This window comes from Pogoniulus pusillus, chromosome 35, assembly GCF_015220805.1.
Source record: "Pogoniulus pusillus isolate bPogPus1 chromosome 35, bPogPus1.pri, whole genome shotgun sequence".
Taxonomy (NCBI): Eukaryota; Metazoa; Chordata; class Aves; order Piciformes; family Lybiidae; genus Pogoniulus; species Pogoniulus pusillus.
In genome coordinates, this window is record NC_087298.1 from 503,590 (window position 1) to 530,328 (window position 26,739).

General features: G+C 59.0%; 1 protein-coding gene across 3 annotated transcripts in view; it reads right to left on the minus strand.

The window, feature by feature from the left end:
• The window catches only part of EXD3 (exonuclease 3'-5' domain containing 3), a 336,064-nt gene that overhangs the window by 178,119 nt on the left and 131,206 nt on the right, over window positions 1–26,739 (minus strand). For all 3 annotated transcript variants that reach the window (XM_064171098.1, XM_064171097.1, XM_064171096.1), the window contains one exon: window positions 4,862–5,028. In XM_064171098.1, the coding sequence (XP_064027168.1) occupies window positions 4,862–5,028 (167 nt within the window). The remainder of the gene's footprint in view (window positions 1–4,861; window positions 5,029–26,739) is intronic.

Sequence of the window (26,739 nt, forward strand, 5' to 3'; positions counted from 1 at the left end):
CAGGAGTGTCCTGTGCTGCAGAGGTGAGCCTTTGCAGCAGTGCTTCAGGACTGATGGCAGCTGTGCTGCAGTGGCTGCGGTGCAGGGGCAGGGAGCTCCACCAGGAGCCAGTGCTGGGAGAGAGCAGAGCCAGGGAGCTCAGCAGGTGAATGGCTCAAGGCACCCACAAGGCCATCAGCAGCACTCACCATGCTCTGTCACCCTCCAGCCCAGGCTGTGCCCCAAAGCCTTTGCACAGACCTCCACCAACAGGCTGGAGGAGACCTCTGAGATCATCCAGTCCAACCTGTCTGTGGTGCTGCAGACAGCAAAGCTGAGGAGCAGCCTCTGGGAGCAGGAACCTCACTCAGCAGCAGCCTTGGCCTTCAGCTGGGGTCCTTATGCCCCTGGTGAGATGCTGGCATTGACCAGGCAGCCAGTGACTGGTCCTGGCAGCTTCAGAGCTCCAATGGTAAGAGCAGCAGGAAGCTCCTGCACGAAGGGGAAAGAGGCTCCCCAATGAGCTGCACTCAGCTGCAGGCTCTGCGGCAAGGCCCAGACAAGGAGAGGCAGGAGGTGAGCAGGGGCAGACCTGGGGCACAGCCATGCTGAGGGGACTCTGCTCTGCTGCCCACACCAGCTGCTCTGAGCTGGAAGTGCCCAAGCTGCCCAGGGAGCAGTGATCACATCAGGGAATCATGGAAGTGACCTCCAAAGCTCAGCCAGTCCAAGCCCTGCACCCAGCAGGGACATCCTCCACCAGAGCAGGTTGCCCACAGCCCTGTCCAGCCTCACCTTGAACATCTCCAAGGATGGGCCTCAACAACCTCCCTGGGCAACCTGCTGCAGTGTTCCAGCAGCCTCCTGGTGCAGAACTTGCTCCTCACATCCAATCTCAATCTGCTCTGCTCTGATTCCAGACAATTGCCTCTGGTCCTGTCCCTGCAGGGCCCTGGAGACAGTCCCTCTGCAGCCTTCCTGTAGCCCCTTCAGGCACTGGAAGCTGCTCTAAGGTCTCCCTGGAGCCTTCTCCTCTCCAGGCTGAACAACAACAGTTCCCTCAGCCTGCCCCCTTAGCAGCTCCATGTCCTTCCTGTGTTGAGGGCTCCAGAGCTGGACAGAGCCCTGCAGGTGAGGTCCCCCCAGAGCAGAGCAGGGGGGCAGGATCCTCTCTCTCCATCTCTGGCCATGCTGCTTTGGATGCAGCCTTCTGGGCTGCAAGCTCACACTGCCTGCTCATGTCCAGCTCCTTGTGACCTCCTGTTAGAATCACAGAACCACTCAGGGCTGGAAGGCACCACAAGGATCAGCCAGTGCCAGCTCCCCTGCCATGCCCAGGGACACCTCACACTAGGCTGGTCAGAGCCTCATCCAGCCTGGCCTTAGACACCTCCAGGCATGAGGCTTCCACCTCCCTGGGCAACCTGTGCCAGGCTCTCACCACTCCCATGCTGAACAGCTTCTTCCTAACATCCAGTCTCAGTCTCCCCATTTCCAGCTTTGTTCCATCCCCCCCAGTCCTATCCCTACCTGACTGCCTAAAGAGTCCCTCCCCAGCTTTCTTGTAGCCCCTTTAAGATACTGCAAGGCCACAATAAGGTCACCTGGGAGCCTTCTCCAGACTGAGCAGCCCCAACTGCCTCAGTCTCTCCTCACAGCAGAGCAGCTCCAGCCCTCTGCTCCTCCTCCTGGCCTTCTCTGGACCCCTTCCAGCACCTCCACGTCCCCCTTGTCCCAGGGGCTCCAGAACTGGATGCAGTACTCCAGGTGGGGTCTCAGCAGTGGGGAGCAGAGGGAAGGATCACCTCCTTGCTGGCTCCTTGCAGAGGGTGATGCCATCAGCAGCTCCTCCTGGGCACAGTCTCTGCCTCCTGAGCACAGAGCTCAGCTCCACGTGGGGCTGCTCCCTCGTGGTGCAGCTTCCAGGGCTGTGTTTGCAGGGCTGGCAGCTGCTTAGCAGCTACCTCCTGAGAGAGGCCAAGAGTTTCCCACCAGCTCTCCACTCACCTCCCCTGGCCTCTGAGCTAGCAACACCAACTCCAGGATACAAATACCTCAGCACATTTCAGCAGGGAGGGTAAGAGGTGAGCAGAGCCCAGCCCAGCCGAGCAGAGCAGCCTGGCAGGAGGTGAACCCCCAGAGCAGCACTGCCTCCCCTCCTCTGTCTGTGACAGGCCTTGGCTCTGCCTGCTGACATCTGCCTGCTCCTCAAATGCCAGGAAGGCCTTGGGGGATGCTGCACTCCCAACACATGGCCCACAGCCCAAGCAGGTGGACTTCTGCACACCAACTCCAGCACAGCAGTGGCATTCTGGGCTGCATCAAGAGAACTGTGCCCAGCAGGGCCAGAGTTCTCCTCACACTCCACTCTGCTGTGGTGAGGCTGCATCCTGGAGTGTTGTGGCCAGTTCTGAGCTCCCCAGTTCAAGAGACAGAGCCCAGCAGGGGGCTGTGGAGACAGTGAAGGGACTGGAGCATCTCTCTGTGAGGGGAGGCTGAGAGACATGGGGGTCTTTAGCCTGGGAAAGAGAAGACTGAGAGGGGATCTTATAAATGCACATCAACAGCTGAAGGGTGAAGCCCCCTTGGGCTGGGCATGGGGCACAGGGCATGGGGCACAGGGCATGGGGCACAAGGCAGACCATGGAGGTTTCACTTGAGCTTAAGGAGAAGCTTCTGTACTGTGAGGCTGCTGGAGGCCTGGAGCAGGCTGCCCAGGGAGGTGATGGAGTCTCCTCTGCAGACTTTCAAAGCCCACCTGGGCACACCTGCTTCAGCAGGGGGGTTGGACTGGATGACCTCTGAGGGTCCCTTCCAACCCCTACCACGCTGGGTTCTGTGAGTGGGGCAGAAAGCAGTGCTTGGCTGCAGCAGGCCAGCCTGGGCACTGCCCCCTCCCTCGGAGCCCAGGCACCCTGCAGCCTGCAGCAGGGCTGACCAGCACTTGTGTGCACAGAGCCTGCTGGGCTGTGTGCCCATGGCACTGCCAGCCAGCCCCCAGCCAGCCCTGCCAGCCCCCAGCCAGCTCTGCCAGCTCAGTGCCAGCCCCCAGCCAGCTCTACCAGCCCTCAGCCAGCCCCCAGCCAGCCCTCTGCCAGCTCTCCGCCAGCCCTCAGGCAGCTCTCTACCCGTCCTAAACCAGCTCTGCCAGCTCTCTGCCAGCCCTCTGCCAGCCCCCAGCCAGCCCGCATACAGCTCTCAGCCATCTCTCTGCCAGACCTCAGCCAGCCCCCAGCCAGCTCTCTGCCAGCCCTCAGTCAGCTCTGCCAGCCCTCAGCCATCTCTCTGCCAGCCCTCAGCCAGCCCCCAGCCAGCCCTCTGCCAGCCCTCAGCCAGCCCCCAGCCAGCCCTCTGCCAGCTCTCTGCCAGCCCTCAGCCAACTCTCTGCCAGCTCTCTGCCAGCTCTGCCAGCCCCCAGCCAGCCCCCAGCCAGCTCTGCCAGCTCTCTGCCAGCTCTGCCAGCCCTCTGCCAGCTCTGCCAGCCCCCAGCCAGCTCTGCCAGCTCTCTCCCAGCTCCCAGCCAGCTCTGCCAGCCCCCAGCGAGCCCAGGGTTCCAGATGCTCTGTGCAGCCCTGGGTGCCCCTTGTGCAGCACCACCTGCAGGCTGCAGTTCCAGGACAGGTGCAGGGCAAGCAGAGGCGTGCAAGAGGGAGCCAGGCACGGCTGGCTCTGAGTGACCTGCTCCAACACCTCCGGGACAGAGCCACTGAAGCACGGCAGACAGCACCACCATGCTCAGGAGCACAGAAGTGATTCCTGGGGCTCAGCAGGCTGCTTTCCCAACGAGCAGCTGGCCAGGACAGTGCTGCATGAAGAGGATGATCCTGGGCCATGTCCTCAGGCACAGCACAGAACGCCCAGAAGCAGAACTACAAAGCTCTGCTACTCCTCCAGAGCTCACTTGCAGCTGCCACCAGCTCAGGTGGCTGTGCCTCCCAAAATGCTGAGCCTCTCTTCTCACAGCCCCTTTGAGGCTCTCTGCACAGCATGGAACCTGGGCACTGTCTTACTTCACCCTCCCCTCTGCCCCTGCACCTGCAGCAGGCTCACAGAGACCCCTGACTGGAGCTGTCTGCACAGCTCTGTGCAGCTGAGGTCAGGCAGCTGCAACGCAGAGAACTCTCAGTGCTGGTTCTGTGCCTCTGCCTCTGCTCCTCTTTCAGGTCATGCACCAGGAGGGAGCTCCCATCAGGGGAGGAGCTGTGGCTACAGCAGCATACAACATGGGGGGCCCAGAGCAGGAGAGGAGCTGTGGCACTGTCACTGTGGGCATTCGGGGACAAGAAGGGGCCAGAAGGGGCTAAGGAGGCTAAAAGCTTCTTAAGCTCACTTGGTAAGTTTGTGCCACAGAGTCTGGGTTTAGCCCAGAGCCAATTAACTTTGGGGATCTCACCCCAAGTGTCAGAAACTCTCTGCAAGCTTTGGATGAGGCAAAAATTACAGACTGGGATGAAAAATGGCTGCAAGAGGAAGAAAATTAACAGAAAAGGAGGGGAAAAAGGGACTTAAAAATCATTTTCTTGGTCCTAAGTGTCCTAAAGGGCTTTAAATCAGAGCAGAGCAGCGTGGGGGATGCAGAGTACAGAGACAGCTTGGACAGGAGTGGGGTTAACTCAGTGAAGCAGAGGCACAAGCAGGTCCCAGCCACTTCTTCTGGTGCTGTTGATCTGGCAGAGGGAGCCTGAAGACTCCTGTGCAAGCATGAAGTAAGCTGCTGCTGCTCCGAGTGCCCAGCAGTGGGTAGGATGGACCTGCCAGAGGCACCCCCAGGCCTTCTGCCCAGCGAGGGAAGGCTTTGCAGTGCTCCCTCCCCCGGAGGCAGAGATGTAGTCTGTGCGGCAGGAGGACCCCGCAGCCAGGAGGCACTCGAGAGGATATTTACCTGTCCCGGGTGGGAAGCTTTGGCAGCTCAGCAGCCACTGCGGGGGGCAGCATCTCCTCGGGCAGCTGGCAGCGCTGCGCCCACCTGGCCGCGGTGCTGAGGTCGCAGCGGCTGAGCAGCAGCTGGATCAGCTCCCCCTGCAGCCAGCGGTTCTCTCCCACTGTGCTCTGCAAGGGCAAGGGGGGGTGAAGGAAGATGGTCAGTGCCACTTTCACCACGGGTGTTCCTGCCCCTCGCAGCGGGCAGCACCCTCCAGGGACCCTGCGCCAGGACAGAAATGACCCCAAGTGATTCTGTTGCAGCCTGTGAGTGCTGAACTGCCCTGCCAGGGGTGAGGAGCAACAGTTGAGCCTCAGCTCAGCAGGCTCCTCGGGGCCCTGCCAGCAGGGCTGACTGCTGAAGGACCACCACTTGGTGGCTGCAGCACAGAGAAAGAGGGGCAGGACACAGCCACAGAAGGTATCTGTTGGCAGATCCCTCCCAGCTCACCCAGTCCAAGCCTCCACCCAGCACCCAACACCAAACCATGTCCCTCAGCACAGCTCCACAGGATAGGGACTCCAGCCCTGCCCTGGGCAGCCTGTGCCAAGGTTTGAGATCCCTTCCAGAGCAGAAATATTCCTGCTGGGGACAGCAGAGCTGGAGGCAGGACTGGAGGTGAGGTCTGAGCAGAGCAGAGCCCAGGGGCACAATCCCCTCTCCTGCCCTCTGCCCACACTGCTCTGGCTGCAGCCAGCACTCAGCTGCCTGCTGGGCTGCAGGAGGCACTGCTGGCTCCTGGGCAGCTGCTCAGCACCCAGCACCCCCAAGGCTTTTACTTCAGGCACCCAGTCTGGATTCATGCCTGGGGTTGGCCTGACCCAGCCGCAGGACCTTGCACTGTGCCTTGCTGACCCTCGTGCACTTGGCACTGAACCACTTCATGCCTGCCAAGCCCCGTCTGGATGAATCCCTGCCCTCAAGAGAGTCCAGCACCACACAGCATGGTGCCATCAGCAAACCTGCTGTGGGTGCCTCAGTGCCACTGACAGAGATGTTAAACAGCTCTGGGCCCAGAACAGAGCCCTGAGGAACTCCACTTGGGCATCAAGCTGTTGATCACAGCCAGGACCACCCAGCCAGCTCCTTAGCCACCAAGTCAGTGCTGGTTTCACCACCTTACAGACAAGGATTGCCAAACCAAGCTGAAGCCCTCCCTGGCAGCTGAGGATCCATGCTCTGAGGCTGGCACTGCTGGCACTGCCAGCCAGGATGGTCCAGCTGCCCACACCTGTGCGCAGCCCACTGCTGCCTCTCCTCGGCTGCCCACCCAGCAGCAGTGGCAGGCCCAGGTTGCTCTCCCAGGCTCTGCAGGCACCTTGCTGCCTCTGCACAGCGTGCTCAGACACAGCCCTGCTGGGTGGCAGGCTGGGCCCAAGGGCCTCATTCCTCACATTCCTTCAGCAACTCAGAGGTTGGAGGCTGCCTTCAAAGCAGGCTCCCTGCACAGCTCAGGAAGCAAACCTGTTGGTGGCCCCAAGGCAGAAGGCAGGGAGAAAAGACAGCAAAAAAGGCAAAAAAAAAGAAGAATGCCTCACCCCAGAGAGGTGCAGGAGGGGGAAGAGGCTTGGAGGAAAAGGCACAGTGAAATTTGGCATCTCAGGTAGCAGACACAGGAAGCCTGCCCAGGAAATCTGCTGCCTCAGCACTAAGGCTGCACCCCTGGGACTCTGCCAGGTGCCAGAGCACATTTCCTCTCCTGCAGATGTGCAGGGAAGCTTCCACTGCTGCTCCTAAGAGCTTGGTGGCACAGCAGGGAGCCAGTGCAGTGAGACAGGCCCCCAGCAGCTCCAGGGGCTCACTCATGGGAGAGAAGCAAGAGAGGGAGCCCAGGCCAGGGGCAGAGCAGGGCAGGTTAATCTATCACAGAATCACAGAACCAGGCAGGGCTGGAAGGCACCACAAGGAGCAGCCAGTCCCAGCCCCCTGCCATGCCCAGGGACACCCTACCCTAGAGCAGGCTGCACACAGCCTCAGCCAGCCTGGCCTCAAACACCTCCAGCCATGGGGCCTCAACCACCTCCCTGGGCAACCCAGTCCAGCCTCTCACCACTCTCATGGTGCTGAGCTTCCTCCTCACTTCCAGGCTGACTCTTCCCACCTCCAGCTTTGCTCCATTCTCCCCAGTCCTGGCACTCCCTGACAGCCTCAAAAGTCCCTCCCCAGCTTTTTTGTAGCCCACTTCAGATGCTGGCAGGCCACAAGAAGGTCACCTGGGAGCCTCCTCTGCTCCAGCCTGCACAGCCCCAACTCTTTCAGTCTGTGCTTACAGCAGAGCTGCTGCAGCCTCTGAGCATGCTCCTGGCCCTGCTCTGGGCACACTCCAGCATGGCCACATCCCTCTTGTAACACCCTGCAAGGACTTCTTGCCCTCTGCATCCCCTCCCAGCCATGCCAGTGCTGGTCCTCTGCATCCCTCACAGCTCTGCCTCATGTCACCTTGGCAGCTCAGCCAAGGCGAGGACCTTTGGGTAACTCCTGCTGCATTTGCCAAGACTCCTTCCCCAACAGAGCACACTGATGAGCATCACAGAGCAGTTCCCTCTCCTGGCTTCCTGTCTCCAGCCCATTGGCTTTCTCCCTTTACTCCAGAGCACAGAACCTTTGCGCTTGGATCTCTCCTCAGCTCGTTCAGACTCAGTGCTCAATAAACCTCACTGACAGCTTCAGTTCTGAGATGCAGTTATTGTTGCTGTTGTTGTTGTCATTCTTGCTGTTACTGCTGTCTATCTAGCTAGTCACTGGAGTGAGTCCAGCAGCAGTAAGTTTGCAGATGGCACCAAGCTAGGAGCAGCTGTGGAGCTCTTGGAGAGTAGCAGAGCCCTGCAGAGGGACCTGGCCAGGCTGCATGGGTGGGCAGAGGACAATGGGGTGAGACTGAACAAGGCCAAGTGCAGGGTTCTGCACTTTGGCTACAACAACCCCAAGCAGCTACAGGCTGGGGTCAGAGTGGCTGAGAGCAGCCAGGCAGAGAGGGCCCTGGCGGTGCTGGCAGAGAGGAGCTGCAGAGGAGGCAGCAGTGCCCAGGTGGGCAGCAGAGCCAATGGCATCCTGGGCTGGCTCAGGAGCAGTGTGGGCAGCAGGACCAGGGAGGTCCTTCTGCCCCTGTGCTCAGCACTGCTCAGGCCACCCCTGGAGTGCTGTGTTCAGCTCTGGGCTCATCCTTTCAAGAGAGATGCTGAGGTGCTGGAAGGTGTTTGGAGAAGGGCAGCAAGGCTGGGGAGGGGCCTGGAGCACAGCCCTGTGAGGAGAGGCTGAGGGAGCTGGGGGTGTGCAGCCTGCAGCAGAGGAGGCTCAGGGCAGAGCTCATTGCTGCCTGCAGCTGCCTGCAGGGAGGCTGTAGCCAGGTGGGGTTGGGCTCTGCTGCCAGGCACCCAGCAACAGAAGAAGGGGACAGAGGCTCAAGCTGTGCCAGGGCAGGTCTAGGCTGGATGTTGTTAGGAAGTTGTTGTCAGAGAGAGTGATTGGCATTGGAATGGGCTGCCCAGGGAGGTGGTGGAGTCTGTGTGGGTGGAGGTGTTGCAGCCAAGCCTGGCTGGGGCACTTAGTGCCATGGTCTGGGTGATTGGCCAGGGCTGGGTGCTAGGCTGGGCTGGCTGAGCTTGGAGCTCTCTGCCAAGCTGTTTGATTCAATGGCTTATTTGAATGACATCAGAGCTACTCTTTCAGCACAGAGGCAGCTCTGGACAGCAGGGCAGCCTCTCAGAGCTCCCACACCTTGCGTCCCGAGGCAGAGAACAGCTTGGTTCGGTTTTCACTGCTGTGAAGGGGAAAGGCTTCCCCACAGCAGCCCTGTGGAAGCTTTGGCCCAGCAGAAGTTGGCAGGGATGTGGAGGCAGATGCCTGCCAGGGCTGGCATCCCATCTGGTTTGCTTCCAGCACATGAAGGCTCCTCAGGAGGAGCCTGGCACTGGCTGTCCTGATCAGCATCAGCGACGCCTCTGAGCGGGCACTGATATCTGCAGCAGGAGGCTTGTTTACAGCCCTCTCTGAATCCCAGGCTCTTTAATCAACAGGCACACACCAAACCTCCTGACACCTCCCCCAAGCCATGATTAAAGCTCTCCAAAATGCCTGCTGCAGTTTGCCTACCTGCAAATCCTGCTCTGAGCCAGCAGAGCGCTTCGCTGACCCGAGCAGCGCAGGCTTAGCCCTGCCCTGACCCTAGCCCACGGCACCGGCAGTGCCCTCCCTGCTCATCGATAATATTGACACCAAATCGCCCATGTCTGCTTTGCAAGTCCCGCTGGAAGCCTTTGATCTGTGTGAAACTGCAGTTCTGCTCGATCCGACTCTGCCTTGCCCCAGTGCCTGCCACGGTCACTGCAGTCACTCAGCCCAGACGCTGCCTCCCTGCACTCACATTTCAGGCTGGCTTCAGGAGCCCTTGGCCACTTCCCCCTGTTCTCAAGTGCTTCCAGAATCAACACCACCAACAAACCCTGCTAGCATAGAGGCAGGCTCAGGAAGAAGGAGAAAAGGAAACCTGTGCTCTGGAAGGACACAAGCAGCAGCAGTGCAGGGCACAAGGGTGGTGCTGCAGGGACAGTGCAGAGTCCTCTGTTAAGGTTCCCTGGAACAGCCTCCCGGGGCAGTGCCACTGGTACTTGTGCCACTTGTTCTGTGCTCACAGATCACAGAGTGGCTCAGGTTGGAAGGGATCTCAGAGCTCAGCTACTGCAAGCCCCTGCCATGGGCAAGGGCTTCTCTCAACTGGACTTGGCCATGTCAGGCCTCATCCAGCCTGGCCTTGGACACCCCCAGGCAGGAGGCAGCCACAGCCTCCCTGGGCAGCCTGGGCCAGGCTCTCACCACCCTCACACTCAACAACTTCTTCCTCAGCTCCACCCTAACCCTGCTCTGCCTCAGCTCCAAACCATTCCCCCATGGCCTGGCTCAGACACCCTCAGCCAAAGTCTCTCTGCAGCCTTCCTGCAGGATCCCTTCAGGCACTGGCAGCAGCTCTGAGGTGCCCCTGGAGCCTTCTCCTCCCCAGGCTGCACCCCCCCAGCTCCCTCAGCCTGTGCTCACAGCAGATGCTGCAGGACAGTGACCAGGAGTCCTTCATGTGTGACACTGGAGCTGGGACCTTCAGCACCAGCTCAGAGCTGGGAGAGAAGAGGGATCCTGGCTCTTGGCTATGCCACATAGTTATTGGTGTTGGGTAAAAGCTGCCAGCTTCACCCATTTGCTCCTGAGGAGGGTTTCTGGTGCAAGCAGAGGGCTTCTCACTCGTGGCCAGGGCACAAGGCAGCAGCATGAGAAAGCTGCAGTGTTCCCACCACTGGCTCCAGCCATGTCCCAGAGGAGTGCCCTGCAGATAGCCATCAGTGCGTCACTGGCAGCCACACTGCTGCCTGGGGGCCAGCACCACATCAGTGCAGGGGCAGGAGCCTCTCCTCCCCCCCTTGCAACCAGGCCTGGGCACTGCCACTCCCTGGGGCACCTCCACCACCACTCAGCTTGGGCCTTGTGAATCAGGAGACTGCACTGCCCAGCCCCCCAGAAGGCAAGTCAGAGGAATCTGACTCAGGATCTCACTGGAGGGCACCAAAGCAAAGGCAAGTCCCAAAGCCAGCTGGTCCCTGAGCTGGAGCTGCTCACAAGATGCTCACTGTGCCTGGGCAACCCGACTGAAGCTGCTGCTTGTGCTGGGGAGCTGGGGCAGCAGAGAGGCACAGACACAGGGCTTGGAAGGGACCTCTGCAGACCATCCAGCCCAAGCCCCTGCCAGAGCAGGGGTACCCAGGGCAGCTCACACAGGAACACATCCAGGTGGGTTTGCAATCTCTCCAGAGGAGACTCACAGCCTCTCTGGGGTGTTTTGTCACCCTCACAGTGACAGCTTCCCCTTAGGTTCCCCTGGCACCTCCTCTGCTGCAGCTTGCCCCCAGTGCCCCTTGTCCTGATAACTGTGTGATGGGATGCATCTGGCTCCCTCTGCAACTCACAGAATCCTGCCAGGGCAATTCCTCCACCATAAGCCCAGACAGCACTGCCAGATGGCATCCAGAAGGGAAGGAAATGCCTAAGTTCATCTGTTCAAATCCCCCCAGGTGACTGCCAGCAGCTGTCAGGTTGAGGGAGGTGGTTACTGCCCTCTGCTCTGCCCCTGGGACACCACACCCGGGCAGGGTGTCTGCTTTGGGCACCTGGGTGTAAAAGAGGCTGAAGAATAGGAGAGGGCTCAGTGAAGAGCCACTGAGCTGCTTAGTGGGTTGGAGGACTTGCTGAGGAGGAGAGGCTGAGGGACAGAGCTTCTCTGGCCCAGGGATGGCTAAGCTGGGGGGCATGGGGGACTGTAATCACTCTCTCTGACTCTGTCATGGGGGATCAGTGGAGTTGGAGCCTTCCAGCAACTCCAGTCAGGCCTAAAGGGAAAACAAATGTGACAGTGAGAGTGGCCAAACACTGCCACTGCCATGAGTCCAGAGGGTCTGTGCAAGCAGGCAGGACCCTGCAGCACCTTGTCTAAGGTGTCTGGAGCAGGAGGGCAGAGAAGAGACCTCCACAGGCTCCCTGGCAGTGCCATGAGCCCTGGGCTGTGAGTCTGTGGCAGGGAGGCTCCACAGACAGGCAGCTCCCTGCAGCAGCTGCTGCTGCTTTTGAGTTCCATGCACCCCCTGGGCAAAGAATCCCCAAGATCTCACCTGCCCAGAAGGCAGGACAGTCCTGGTCATGCTCAGAGACCCAAAGACAGCTCCTGCATCAGGAAGATGCCAGCAGCCCCTGGGGGAGGTCATGCAGCTGGGCTGGGGGAGGTCAGCACATGTCCAGAGCCTGTCACCTCAGATGACAGAAGGCAAACAGCAGAGGCAAAGAAGGAGCTGAGGAACTCTGCTTTCAAAGTCAGGCCTGAAGACAGTGTCCTCCAAAAACATGGAGCAAGAGGTTCACCCTGCTCTAGACACAGCATTGGGCATTTCACACAGCCTTCAGAAAGGACCAGAGGGCACAGGCACTGCCCCCATGGAGAGGAGAGGCTCTGCACAGGGAACCCAGCAGGGCCTCAGCTCACATCTGACCAGAGCGTGGCCATCAACATCAGGATCCAGGGAGGTTCTCCTGCCCCTCTGCTCTGCCCTGCTGAGACCTCATCTTGAGCACTGTCTTCAGTTCTGGGCTCCCCAGTGTGAGAGGGACAGGGATCTGCTGGAGAAGGTCCAAGGGAGAGCTACAAGGATGATGAGGAGCCTGGAGCAGTGCCTGGTGAGGAGAGGCTGAAGGCCCTGGGGCTGCTTAGGCTGGAGAAGAGAAGACTGAGAGGGGATTGAATCAATGTCTGTAACTCTCTGAGGGCTGGGGGTCAGGAGTGGGGGACAGGCTCTGCTCACTGCTCCCTGGGACAGGACAAGCAGCAATGGATGGAAGCTGCAGCACAGGAGGTTCCAGCTCAGCACAAGGGGGAACTTCTTGGCTGGAAGGGTCCCAGAGCCTGGCACAGGCTGCCCAGAGAGGCTGTGGAGTCTCCTCTGGAGCCTTTCCAGGCCTGCCTGGATGTGTTCCTGTGTGCCCTGAGCTGTGCCCTGTGGTCCTGCTCTGGCAGGGGCACTGGACTGGAATGATCTCTTTGGGTCCCTTCCAGCCCCTGACATCTGTGAGCAGTGACCCTGTGAGCACTGCAGAAGGTACAGGCTGAGGCAGAAACTGAGCTGCAGCACCTCCCAGCAGGATGGCTGCTAACTGCCCAGCTGAGCCTCCATGCAGGCGATGCCCTCTGCAGGGTGGGCACGGTCAGACTGGCAACGACTCCACGTTGCCCACCAGCACTGGCAGTGAATCCATCTCACCCACCACACACAGCTGCAGCCCCTGAAGTCCTGCTTTTGCTGCCTGCTGTGGCAGTGCTGAGGGGGTCCCATCCCTGGGCTGACCCCAGCCAGTGCCACCTGTCTGGTCACGGGTCAGTGCCAGGTCTTGTTTAGCTGTGGAGGTACAGCCTGACTCCTTGGGGGCTTTCCCAGGGAGAAGATGAGAACTTTTCCTGTTAACCCACAACGAGCTCCTTTCCCTCAGCTGCATCCCAGCCGGCTCCATGCAGTCAGGCTGCCTCCGGCTGCAGTGCTTGTCCTGCCCTCCGCTGCTGCTCGGGAGCGCCACAGATGTGTCTCTGATGAGCTGGAGAGGCAGGGGAAGCCCTTAGCAGCAGCCTCTGCTTGCAGAGAGAAGCAATGACACTGCATGCCTGGGGCCCCAAGCCACGATCCCCTAGCAAGCAGGGAGGGGAACTTCCCCCTGCCTGCCTTCCCTTCACTCCGCTGCAGTGTCCTGAGGGTCTGAGCTCCTCCCTGAAGTCCCTGCCCCCAGCATCGCACCCTAGCGCCGGCCCCAGCGCCGCTGGCACATCCAGCCGGGGCTCAGCGAGGCCCCGGGGCGCAGAGCAGCTCCTGGATGCCCTCCCAGCCCCCGCACACCGCTGGGAGCAGGCATCTTCTGGGAGCATCCAGCCCTCGGCAGGAGTGAGGATGCAGGAGGATGGGGAAAGTGGCCCCACTCTTTCAGGGTACAAAGCCTCACTCATCACAGGGGCTGCTTCCCTGGGTCCAAGAACTCAGGGCACTGAGGACAGCCTGGCAGCCCTTATCTCCCCACTGCCCTCTGCAGCAGTGTTTGTGCCCCTGCCCCCCTGTCACATGCCCAGGAGCCAGGTGTCACCGTGGGCAGTGGCAATCTGTGCTGCTCAGCTGAAGGGAGCAGGGCTCATGCTGCACTGCTCCTGAGGCTCACCCAGCCTGCTGCTCACACCACCCAACACAGCTTCTCTGCTGCCTCAGGCCACAGGAGGCTCACAGCCTGCCAAGCACCCTCACAGCCTTCCTGCAGAAGGTACCACTGGGTACCACTGCTTGAATTTGTACCCTGGAGCATGGAAACCTGCACAAGGAAGATGCAGCTTCCTCCTGAGCATGGCCTGGATCAGCAGTAGTGTGGCCAGCACCAGTGGGGCAGTGATGGTGCCCCTGCAGTCAGCACTGCTGAGGCCATACCTCCAACACTGGGTTCAGTTTTGGGCCTCACTCCAAGGACATTGAGAGCCTGGAGCAGGGCCAGACAAGGGCAACAAAGCTGGAGACAGGTCTGGAGAAGAGGGCTGGGGAGGAGCAGCTGAGGGTCCTCCTCTGCCAGGAGGCTTCATTCTTCTGCCTGCAGTTACCCCTGAGGCATGGCAATTCCCTCAGAGCTGCACTGTGGAAGATTTGCCATCAGAGTTCTCTGTCACTGCCTTAACTCACAGCCTGGAAGCTCTGAGGAGAGCCAACTCCAGATCCCCTCTCTGCACAGGCAAGGAAGAGAAGAGCAAGGTCATTGCTTTGCTTTCTCACTCAGCCCTGGGGCTCACTGCCATTGGACTTCTCATGTCCCTGCTCAGATGCTGCTTCCCTCCTAAGCATGTCCTGCCTTTGAATGCCTCCCTCCAGGCCCATGATGGTCACCATGAGCTATTCAGCTCACCATGAGCTCCCAAACCTTGCTGTGCCTTGCACTCACTCTGCCCTGATTAGTCAGTCACAGATTGCACAGGGTGGGAAGCGACCTTCAGAGCTCATCCAGTCCACCCCTGCAGCAGCAGGGACACCTCCAGCCAGAGCAGGCTGCACAGGGCCACGTTGAGTTTGATCTTGAATGTCTCCAGGGCCAGGGCCTCAACCACCTCCCTGTGCAGCCTGTGCCAGTCTCTGCCCCCCCTCACTGTGCAGAACTTCCTCCTGATGTGTCCCTGCCCACAACAGGGCAGTTGGCACTGGATGATCCCTGCGGTCCCTTCCGACCCTGCCGGATTCCATGGACCCTCTACATCCAACCTAACTCTGCCCTGCTCCAGTTCCAAACCCATGGCTCTGCTCCAGCCAGGACTGTGGCTGAGGGTCGCTGCTCTCCACGAACATGCTAATGTGGCATTCCCACCAGGGGACGTTTCTCTACTTAGCAAAGCCTTCAGAAGGACCAAGCCTGAGCCCCGAGGACAGCAGTGCTGGGGAGCAGAGGCTCTCCCCAGCGGCAGGCTGAGATGCCCGCAGGACAAGCTCCCTGTTGGAGCATGCACAGCCCTCTCCTGGCCCAGAGCCAGAGCAGGCAGCAGGATCTTCACCAAAAGCAAAGCCTGGCAGTGGGGTTTTCTCCCCTTGAATCTCTTTGGGTACATTTACTCTGCTGGTGGTTTTTGTGCTGCAGGAGAAATGCTTGAGAGAGTTGCCTGAATGAGCTCTGGAATTCACACCCTGGCAGACTGGCCTGGTTTCCCCACTCCACAGCTACAGCACTCCTCAGAGATATGCATTCTTTTGGAGTGAACCAGGCAGGATCAGCTTCCTGCTCCTTCCCACTGGCAGGGCTGCTCTGTCCAGAAGCACTGTTCTTGTTTCTAAACAACCCTCTGGTCATGAGCTGCTCCTCTTGGCAGGGCCCTGCTGAGCTAAGCTCACTGCACAGTGCAACACAGCCAAACTCTCCACTGCAACTGGCCTGACTGTCCCTGTGCCAGGCAACAGACTGGCACCAGCCCTTGGAGCCCAGCACCCCTCCGTGGGAGCACTCAGACAGGTGCTGAGTGACTGCAGGGCCTGCAGGTGCCCTGAGGTGCCCCTGAGTGGCTGAGTGGTTGTGCTGCTGGCAGGGAAGAGCATCAGGGCTATGAGGATGCTGAGGGGACTGGAGCAGTGCCTGGTGAGGAGAGGCTGAGGGCCCTGGGGCTGCTTAGGCTGGAGAAGAGAAGACTGAGAGGGGATCTAATAAATGTCTACAAGTCTCTGAGGGCTGGGGGTCAGGAGGGGGGGACAGGCTCTGCTCACTGCTGCCTGGGACAGGACAAGCAGCAATGGATGGAAGCTGCAGCACAGGAGGTTCCAGCTCAGCACAAGGGGGAACTTCTTGGCTGGAAGGGTCCCAGAGCCTGGCACAGGCTGCCCAGAGAGGTTGTGGAGTCTCATACTGTGGAGCCTTTGCAGTCCTGCCTGGATGTGTTCCTGTGTGCCCTGAGCTGGATTGTGTGGTGCTGCTCTGGCAGGGGGTTGGACTCGATCACCAATTTGGGTCCCTTCCAACCCCTGACATCCTGGGATCCTGTGATCCTATGATCAGAGTGCATCTGAGCATGTGCCTGAGTGTGTACCAGGCTTAAGGCTTCAGTAAAAGTGGGTGCAGGTAATCCCCTGCATCTGCACATCCCCAGGAACCACCACAGGGCAGGAGGCTTCCCCTGTCCACGCCCCAGAGCTGCCTCCTGTTTGCAAACAGCACCAGCACAGCCCTGCTGCTGGGTGGGAGAGGGAGGGAGCTGGGGCTGCTCAGCCTGGAGAGGAGAAGGCTCCAGGCAGACCTTAGAGCTGCCTGCCAGTACCTGAAGGGGCTGTAAGAAGGCTGCAGAGGGACTGTCCCCAAAGGCCTGCAGGGACAGGACCAGAGCAGAGCAGATTGAGATTGGATGTGAGGAACAAGTTCTGCCCCAGGAGGCTGCTGGAGCACTGCAGGAAGTTGCCCAGGGAGGTGCTTGAGGCCCATCCCTGGAGATATCCAAGGGGAGGCTGGACAGGGCTGTGGGCAGCCTGCTGCAGGATGTCCCTGCTGAGTGCTGGGGTTGGACTGGCTGAGCTTGCAGGTCCCTTCCAGCCCATTCCATGGTTCTGTGTTTTTCAAAGCAGTGAATCCATCCTCTCCTGGGCAGCACAGACAGTCCCTGGGTCCTACCCCATTCCTTGCCTTTCCCAGTTTCTGCTGGAGAGGCCAAAGCCCCTTGCCAGGGCTCCCTCTACCTGGGCACAAGAGGGGCAGGAGGGTTTGGCTGTCTGCAGTGAGGCTGTCCCCACTCCAGCGCTGTGGCACACGATCCTGTAGCTGATGCAGCCCGGAGGCAGGCACAGGTTAGACTCCTGCTGCAGCGTTCAGGGCTCTCGCACGTCCCTGGACTGTTCCCTGCCCCCAGGCTGCCTCTCCTGGCTGGCTGCGCTGAGCACAGCGCCGCGGGGCACAGCAGCGCAGCCCAGCAGCTTGCTGATGCTCTTAGCTCTTTAATCTGGCAGTGACCTCTCGCCCTACAGCCGTAAGCCAATTAGCCTCTGCTTTGCACCATCCCAAATCTCTTGCTGATGAAGCTGTGCTGGGGAGTGAATGGCTGCCAGTGACAAGAGCAAGCCCAGCGCTGAGCAGCGAGCTGGCCCTGCCTGGCTGCAGGGGGCCCAGGTCACAGCCCACCCCTGACCTAGCAAAGCAATTCAGAGGCGATTTCACAGTGTCACAGTCTCACAGTATCACAAGTCCAACCCTTTAGCACAGAGCTCAAGGCCAGACCATGGCACCAAGTGCCACGTCCAGTCCTGCCTTGAACAGCTCCAGGGATGACGACTCCACCACCTCCCCGGGCAGCCCATTCCAGTGCCCAATGACTCTCTCAGGGAAGAACTTTCTCCTCACCTCCAGCCTAAATCTCCCCTGGCACAGCCTGAGGCTGTGTCCTCTCCTTCTGGTGCTGGCCACCTGAGAGAAGAGAGCAACCTCCTCCTGGCCACAACCTCCCCTCAGGTAGTTGTAGACAGCAATGAGGTCTCCCCTGAGCCTCCTCTTCTCCAGGCTAACCAATCCCAGCTCCCTCAGCCTCTCCTCGTAGGGCTGTGCTCAAGGCCTCTCCCCAGCCTCGTTGCCCTTCTCTGGACACGCTCAAGCATCTCAATGTCCCTCCTAAACTGGGGGGCCCAGAACTGAACACAGCACTCAAGGTGTGGTCTAACCAGTGCAGAGTACAGGGGCAGAATGACCTCCCTGCTCCTGCTGGCCACACCATTGCTGATGCAGGCCAGGATGCCACTGGCTCTCTTGGCCACCTGGGCACACTGCTGGCTCATGTTCAGGTGGGTATCAATCAGCACCCCCAGATCCCTCTCTGTCTGGCTGCTCTCAGCCACTCTGACCCCAGCCTGTATCTCTGCATGGGGTTGCTGTGGCCAAAGTGCAGCACCCTGCACTTGGAGCTATTGAACTCCATCCCATTGGACTCTGCCCATCTGTGCAGTCTGTCAAGGTCCCGCTGCAGAGCCCTTCTGCCCTCCAGCCCAGCCACATCTGCCCCCAGCTTGGTGTCATCTGCACACTTGCTGATGACTGACTCCATGCCCTCATCCAGATCATCTATGAAGCTGCTAAAGAGGATGGGGCCCAGCACTGATCCCTGAGGGACACCACTAGTGACAGCTGCCAGCTGGATGTGGCACCATTCACCACCACTCTCTGGGCTCAGCCCTCCAGCCAGTTCCTAACCCAGCACAGAGTGTTGCCATCCAAGCCATGGGCTGACAGCTTAGCCAGCAGTTTGCTGTGGGGGACAGTGCCAAAGGCCTTGCTGAAGTCCAGACAGAGCACATCCACAGGCTCCCCACAGCCACCAAGCGGTGTGTCCCCCCCCAGCTCCCTCCCCTCGCTGCCCAGCTCCCAGTGTCTGCACACAGCCTGCATGGCCGCCGAGCTCCTGGGCTCAGACCCCAGCCCTGCTCAGCTGCTGCTGGGTGCCCGTGGCTTGGCCTGCAGACCCACACCCTGCAACAGCTGCAGGCTGATCTTCCAGGGCTGGGGAGCAAATGCAGCTCCCCCCACCCCAAGGAAGGTCTGCCTGCCCTGCTGAGGTGCTTTTGACATGTTGGACTGATCAGTAGACAGCAGAGAACACAATGGCAGCTCTCAGCTGAGCCCCACAGACCTCTGAGAGCACCCAGCCCAGCCCACCATGGGCATCACACCATGACCCCCACCAGAGCCCAGCAGCAGCTTCATGGCAGCATTTGTGCCTGGAAATGGCTGCATCTGTCCCAAATACATCCCCAGCACTGCCAGCACAGGGTCACAGGAGGGCAGGGGCTGGAGGGGACCTCTAGGGATCACCCAGCCCAGCCCCCCTGCCAGAGCAGGGCCCCAGGAACACTCCTGGGTCAATGAGGGATGCTGCCTGGTTCTTCCTCTCCATGGCCTCTCCTCTAGGTAATTAACACTGGAATGTCTTGCACTGGTCCCTGTGAGGCCCCTGTTAACCACTCTTCTCTCTGTGAGGCTAGGCAAGGCTCTATTCTGTGCCCTCTCCCATTCCCCCATGTCACATCCAGGCAGGTTCTGAATGTCTCCAGAGCAAAGACTCCACAGCCTCCCTCTGCAGCCTGCTCCAGGCCTCCAGCACCCTCACAGGGACAAAGGTTCCCCTCCTGTTCCTGTGGCACCTCCTCTGCTCCAGCTGGCACCCAGTGCCCCTTGCCCTGTCCTTGGCCACCCTTGAGGAGCAGCCCTCCAGGCCACACAGAAAACAGGCAGGAGGTGCCTGGAGGTACTCCCACTGAGCTGCAGGTCCCACCCTTCCGTGGAGGTCTCTGTGGGAAGCTGGACATGGCACAGGGCACAGGTTTGGCTTTGCCCATGTCCTCCTCCCACGGCAGCTGCCAGCCCCTGCAGCCCAGCAGTGCTGACTTCAGCAGCTTGCTCTGCTGCTGTGCACAGAGCTGGCCCTGGCTGCAGGGCTGTGCTCTCCCTGGGGCAGCCACAGCCCTCTGGTGCTGCCCCACTGAGGGGATTTCAGGCCTCCACACATCCATGACCCCCTTGACAAACACCAGAGGGAAATCTCTCCTTTGCCTGCTGCTTTCATTGCCCAGTTTCCTCCTGGTTTAATATTCCCTTAGGCACAAGACACTTTTCCATCCTGTGGTGGCTGCCTGTGCTCCTCTGAGACCTGCTCCAGCCCAAGCTAAAGGCACAGGGCAGCAGCAGAGATGTTGCCCACACTCCCAGCACCAGGGAGCGTCTGGTCAGGGCTAAGCAGGGCACAAAACACAGGCAGAGGAACGAAAAGAACAACAGGAGCAGCAAGTGGGCCCTGGGGGAAGAAAGGCTGCAAGCTCCCTGCTGGCACAAAGCAGTTCCCTCAATCCTGGCTTCACAAGGCAGGACCAGACCTGGAACCTGCCATGGCTTCAGGTCTGAGGCCAATCTGTGCTGTGAAAGGGAATGAAAAGAAATTTGAAAGATCCTTTCTTAGTAGATTTTTTATGTAGCAGCTGTTAGGGAGCAGCTTAAAGCTGTGGGAAGGGAAATGCAAAGCTCTGGCTGCAGCCTGCAGGGCAAGGAGAGACAAGGAGCAGCTCCTGTGTGTTCTGCCTCCAGCTCTGCTGTCCCCAGCAGCAGGACACAGAGCTGTGGAGAGAGGCCAGAGGAGGCCACAAAGATGCTGGCAGGGCTGCAGCAGCTCTGCTGTGAGCACAGGCTGAGGGAGCTGGGGGGGTGCAGCCTGGGGAGGAGAAGGCTCCAGGGGCACCTCAGAGCTGCTGCCAGTGCCTGAAGGGATCCTGCAGGAAGGCTGCAGAGAGACTTCAGCTGGGGGTGTCTGAGCCAGGCCAAGGGGGAATGGTTTGGAGCTGAGGCAGAGCAGGGTTAGAGTGGAGCTGAGGAAGAAGTTGTTGAGTGTGAGGGTGGTGAGAGCCTGGCCCAGGCTGCCCAGGGAGGCTGTGGCTGCCTCCTGCCTGGGGGTGTCCAAGGCCAGGCTGGATGAGGCCTGACATGGCCAAGTCCAGTTGAGAGAAGCCCTTGCCCATGGCAGGGGGTTGCAGTAGCTGAGCTCTGAGGTCCCTCCCAACCTGAGCCACTCTGTGATTCCTGCACACACTCATCCTGGGAGCTGCCCAGCCCCAGTGGGGCAGTTCCTCAAACCAAGCATCCTGCCACAGCAGCAGATCCAGCAACCTTTGTTTCAGCTGATGAGTGCTCCCTGAGACTTTAGAAGCCAGAAGGAACAAAACCACTCTGCCTTTCATCCCACTGCTCATTTCCTGCTGGGAAAAAAAAATCCAAGGCCATAAATCCTTAGGAAGGGCCTGCAGACAGGGGCTGGTTGAACTAGTTTTGGTTTCCACCTTCCAGGAAAAGAGCCAGCCTGGAGCTGACATCTGAGTGATGAAATCCACCCCAGCCCTGAATAAACAGCTCACAAGCACAGAGGGAAAGAGAGTCTGAGGTGCAGGCTCACTCTGACAGCCACACTGCCTCCCAGTCACCTCCTGAAGATCACTGCCATGTGCACTGCACAGGCTGCTGCTGTCCCCAGGGGCAGTGAGCTCCTCACACTGCAGGGACCTTCTGTGCTCAAACGAAACAGCCTCGAGCCGAGGGGAAGGTTTGCCTGAAGGGAGGAGTGCTGGGGAAGGGCCCTGGGGGTGGGTGTCTGCCATGTGGCCTTCCTGACCCCTTGTCCCTGGGAGAGGTTCCCCAGAGCAGGAATTACTGCTCAGGGCTTCTGGGCACAGAGACTTTTACCGAGTAACTGCAATCTGCCCTTTAAATCCCCCTTAAGCATCCCCTCCGGGAGCCCAACAGCTCTGCTGCTCCCCTGCAGGGGGCTGAGGCCAGAGTGGTCCTGTGCAGGCAGAGTGCAGGGGATGTGGGCACAGCCCTGGGGAGGGACATTGCAATGGCTTCAGTAAGGGACATCACAGCAGCTGCTTGCTCAGTGTGAGGTTGCAGAATGACTCAGGCTGGGAGTGACCTCAGGGCTCAGCTACTGCCCCCCCTGCCATGGCCAGGGACACCTCTCAACTGGGCTTGGCCATGCCAGGCCTCACCCAGCCTGGCCTTGGACACCTTGGACACCTGGTTCAACCTCATGTCAGGGAGCTGCAGAGAGCAATGAGGTCTGCTCTCAGTCTCCTCTTCTCCGAACTAAACCCCCTCAGGACCCTCAGCTGCTCCTTGTCTCTGCTTCTCACTGCTGCCCCAGACACAGAGCTCTGCTGCTGTGCACCAGGCCCTGCTCTGCTCCACAGGGGAAGCAGCTCCCCAGCAGCAGGTCCAAACAAATGCAAACACAGACACACAGACAGACAGACACAGACTGACAGACAGACACAGAGACAGACAGACACAGACACAGAGACAGACACAGACACAGAGACAGACAGACACAGACACACAGACAAACAGACAAACAGACACAGACAGACACAGACAGACACAGACACACAGACACACAGACAAACAGACACAGACAGACACAGACACACAGACAAACAGACACAGACAGACACAGACACACACAGACACACAGACACACAGACAAACAGACACACACAGACACAGACACAGACACACATAGACAGACACAGACACACAGACACAGACACAGACAAACAGATACACACAGACAGACACAGACACAGACACACAGACACAAACACACATAGACAGACACAGACACACAGACACAGACACAGACAAACAGACACACACAGACAGACACAGACACAGACACACATAGACAGACACAAACACAGACACACATAGACAGACACAGACACACAGACACAGACACAGACAAACAGATACACACAGACAGACACAGACACAGACACAGACACACATAGACAGACACAGACACACAGACACAGACACAGACAAACAGATACACACAGACACACATAGACAGACACAGACACACAGACACAGACACACATAGACAGACACAGACACACAGACACACAGACACAAACACACAGACACACAGACACAGACACAGACACAGACACACATAGACAGACACAGACACAGACACACAGACACAGACACAGACACACAGACAGACACAGACACACAGACACACAGACACAAACACACAGACACAGACACACAGACACAGACACACATAGACAGACACAGACACACAGACACACAGACACACATAGACAGACACAGACACAGACACACAGACACACAGACACACATAGACAGACACAGACACAGACACACATAGACAGACACAGACACAGACACACATAGACAGACACAGACAGACACACAGACACACAGACACAAACACACAGACACACAGACACAGACACACAGACACACAGACACACAGACACAGACACACATAGACAGACACAGACACAGACACACAGACACACAGACACACAGACACAGACACACATAGACAGACACAGACACAGACACAGAGACACAGACACACATAGACAGACACAGACACAGACACACAGACACACAGACACACATAGACAGACACAGACACACAGACACACAGACACACATAGACAGACACACATAGACAGACACAGACACAAACACGCAGACACACAGACACAGACACAGACACAGACACACAGACACAAACACACAGACACACAGACACAGACACAGACACAAACACACAGACACAGACACAGACACAAACACACAGACACACAGACACAGACACAGAGACACAGACACAGACACAAACACACAGACACACAGACACAGACACAGACACACATAGACAGACACAGACACAGACACACAGACACAGACACAGACACACAGACACAGACACAGACACACATAGACAGACAAGATAGACACACACAGACAGACGTAGATACATATAGACAGACACAGACACAGACACAGATACAGACACACAGACACAGACACAGATACAGACACACAGACACAGACACACACAGAGACACACAGACACAGATACAGACACACAGACACAGACACAGATACAGACACACAGACACAGACACACACACACACAGACACACAGACACACAGGCACTCAGACTCACACAGGCTCACACACACAGAGGCACACACACTCCTCACACTCACACTCACACTCACATCTCCTGTGCCCAAAGCCCCATGGGTCCTGTTTTGCACTGTGCAGCTGTTTGGCTGTGCTGCAGCTCAGCCATCCCCTGCAGGGACCCTCTGGGCATTAGGCTCACAGAGCGAGTGCCTGGCTGCAGTCTCTAGCTGCTCAGGGTGCCCACCACAGCCTGGCATTTGCTGGCACAGCCACCCCAGCCTGTCCTTGCCAAGCTGAGACTGTCTTCTTGTGGCTGGCATCAGGGCCTCAGAGCTGCCCCAACAGCTCTCTCCTCACATAGATGGGCACAGCTCCCCCGTGGAATGGACCAGACCTGAAGGCTGTGGGTGTATGGCACAAACCAGGTGCATGGCACTCCCCAGCCAAGGTGAGCCTGGAAGGGCACAGCTGCAAGATCAGCCCCAAAGCATCAGGCAGGGCACAGCACACAAAGAGATGCAGCAGAATGGCAGAGCCTCGTGCTTCTGAGCCCTCTCTTCACCCAGGACAGCCTCAGCTCACCAAAGCACAGTGCTGCCATCTGAGGTGTCCTCTGGGCTCCAGCTGCCACCTGGTCACACTGCCAACCTCATGCAAGTATCTCTGACACCATCTGGCAGCTGTGGCAGAGGTGATGCTGGCAGTCAGAGCTGCTTCCCTGCCTAGCTCCTTGGAGATGCTCCTGCTCTGTGTGCTCACAGCTTGGCAGCTGGTTGGGAGCTGCACTCCACATACAGAATGGTTTAGGTTGGAAGGGACCTCAAAGCTCAGCCAGTGCCAACCTCCTGCCACAGGCAGGGACACCTCCCACTAGAACAGGTCACTCATCCAGCCTGGTCCTGAATGCCTCCAGGGAGGTTGTGGAGCACAGAAGCACCCAACGTGATCTTTGATCACGTTGGGTGCTTCTGTGCTCCACAACCTCCCTGGGCAACCTGTGCCAGTGTCTCACCACCCTCAACCTGTGCCAGTGTCTCACCACCCTCAACCTGTGCCAGTGTCTCAGCACCCTCAACCTGTGCCAGTGTCTCCCCACCCTCACTGTCAAGAACCCTTTCCTAGCATCCAGTTTCAATCTCCCCTCTGCCAGTCCAAACCCATTCCTCCTCCTTCTCCTCCTCCTGTCACTACCAGTCCTTGTCAATAGTCCCTCCCCAGCCTTCCCGTAGCTCCCTTCAGATACTGAAGTCTGAAAGTGGTTTTGTGCTGCAGGACTCCCAGGAGAACCTCAGTGTCCCCTCCCCCACCCAGCAACCAGTCCTGCTGCTGGCCAAGTGCCCTCTGCAGCTGCTGGCAGCGACTCTCCCTGAGCCCACCTGAGCAGGGGCATCTCTTGGCTCCTCTGGGGCTCCTCTCCCCACTTGTGCCATCCTGCCACGGCTCAGCCAGGCCATGCAAAACATGCAGCATGCAAAACTGGAAGCAGAAGGGCACGCAGCAAAGCAGCCCAGCAGCTGGCCCAGGCCCTGCCTCTTGCTCTCCTGCCTATCTGCCATCGATCTGCTCCACACCTTGCCCCTGCCTGCAGGGACAGGCACTCCCTGCGTGCTCCTGCCAAGCAGCCGCGGGCAGCCCTGCTCCCTCCTCTGCCCTCCAGCTGGCTCTGCCTGGAGAAGAGGATGCATGGAGCAGCTCTCCTGGGCCAGCCAGGCTGAGAGGCAGCCGTGAGGAGGGCAGATTCCCCGGGGTGAAGGCATTGGGATGCCTCCTGCCTGCAGCTCTAGGGGTGCCAGCCCTGCCCGGGCAGCACAGCCAGGGCAGCGGAGCAGCAGGGCAGGTGCTGGCAGGTGGAGGGGGCAAAACCAGTTTGCTGCAGGGCTGGAAACAGGTTCTGTTGGCCCCACAGTCAGGTACTGAGTTTCTGCCTTTTGCAGGAGCAGCAGGGCTCACAGGTGGGATTCATCCCAGGGGCAGGGACAGGGAAGTTCTGTACTTGCACTGCCTCAGGCAGCAGCTCAGAAACGCCTCTCACCCTCTGTGCCCAGTGCCATGGCCAGCACCGTGGGGCAGGGAGAGACACTGCTCCTGCCAGGGCTCTCCACAGCCCTGCACCTGAAGGCTTTTGTTATGCCTGCAGCACAGAATCAAACAGAACAGCTTTAAACCCATGAGGACTTCCAACCCCTTTGGACTTAAAACTGAGAAATCCATCTCCAGAGACGTGCCTGAGAGTTTGCTGTGCTGGAGCCCTGCAGGGGGTTTGGTTCCTGCTCCTTAGGTGGCCCAGAGGCCACACTGCTTCCCCTCCCCTGCTTCCTGCCCACTATGGTGGGTCTTGAAGTCACAGAATCACAGAATCAAGCAGGTTGGAAGGGAGCTCCAGGCTCACCCAGCCCAGCCTAGCACCCAGCCCTGGCCAAGCAACCAGACCATGGCACTAAGTGCCCCAGCCAGGCTTGGCTTCAACACCTCCACCCACACAGACTCCACCACCTCCCTGGGCAGCCCATTCCAATGCCAATCACTCTCTCTGACAACAACTTCCTAACAACATCCAGCCTAGACCTGCCCTGGCACAGCTTCAGGCTGTGTCCCCTTCTTCTGGCCCTGGCTGCCTGGCAGCAGAGCCCAACCCCACCTGGCTACAGCCTCCCTGCAGGCAGCTGCAGACAGCAATGAGCTCTGCCCTGAGCCTCCTCTGCTGCAGGCTGCACCCCCCCAGCTCCCTCAGCCTCTCCTCACAGGGCTGTGCTCCAGGCCCCTCCCCAGCCTTGCTGCCCTTCTCTGGGCACCTTCCAGCACCTCAGCATCTCTCTGCAATGGAGGAGCCCAGAACTGGACACAGCACTCAAGGTGTGGCCCGAGCAGGGCTGAGCACAGGGGCACAAGAACCTCCCTTGTCCTGCTGCCCACACTGCTCCTGAGCCAGGCAGAGCCTGGGAGGCACAAACAGTGAGCCTGAACTGAAAGTCCCCACAGGACATGGCACACAGGGGACAGCTGCCCCCACATGGGCTTTTCCTGCCCAGGCCATAGGTGGGAAGTGGAAGGTTTCCCCCAGGCAAAGCCACAGCTATGTCCTGGACAGCCTCAGATTGCACACTGAAACCCAACACTCGTCCTCCCTGCACAGGTTCCACAGCAGGTTCCTCCTCCCTGCACAGGAGAACATTTCGTTTCCTGGGCACAGGCTCTGGATGCTTTCAAGTGGTGCCAAGGGCAGGGATCTGATAGCACTGAGAGGCAGCTCTGATAACAGGCAAGTTTCAGCACTGCTCACAGCATAATTACA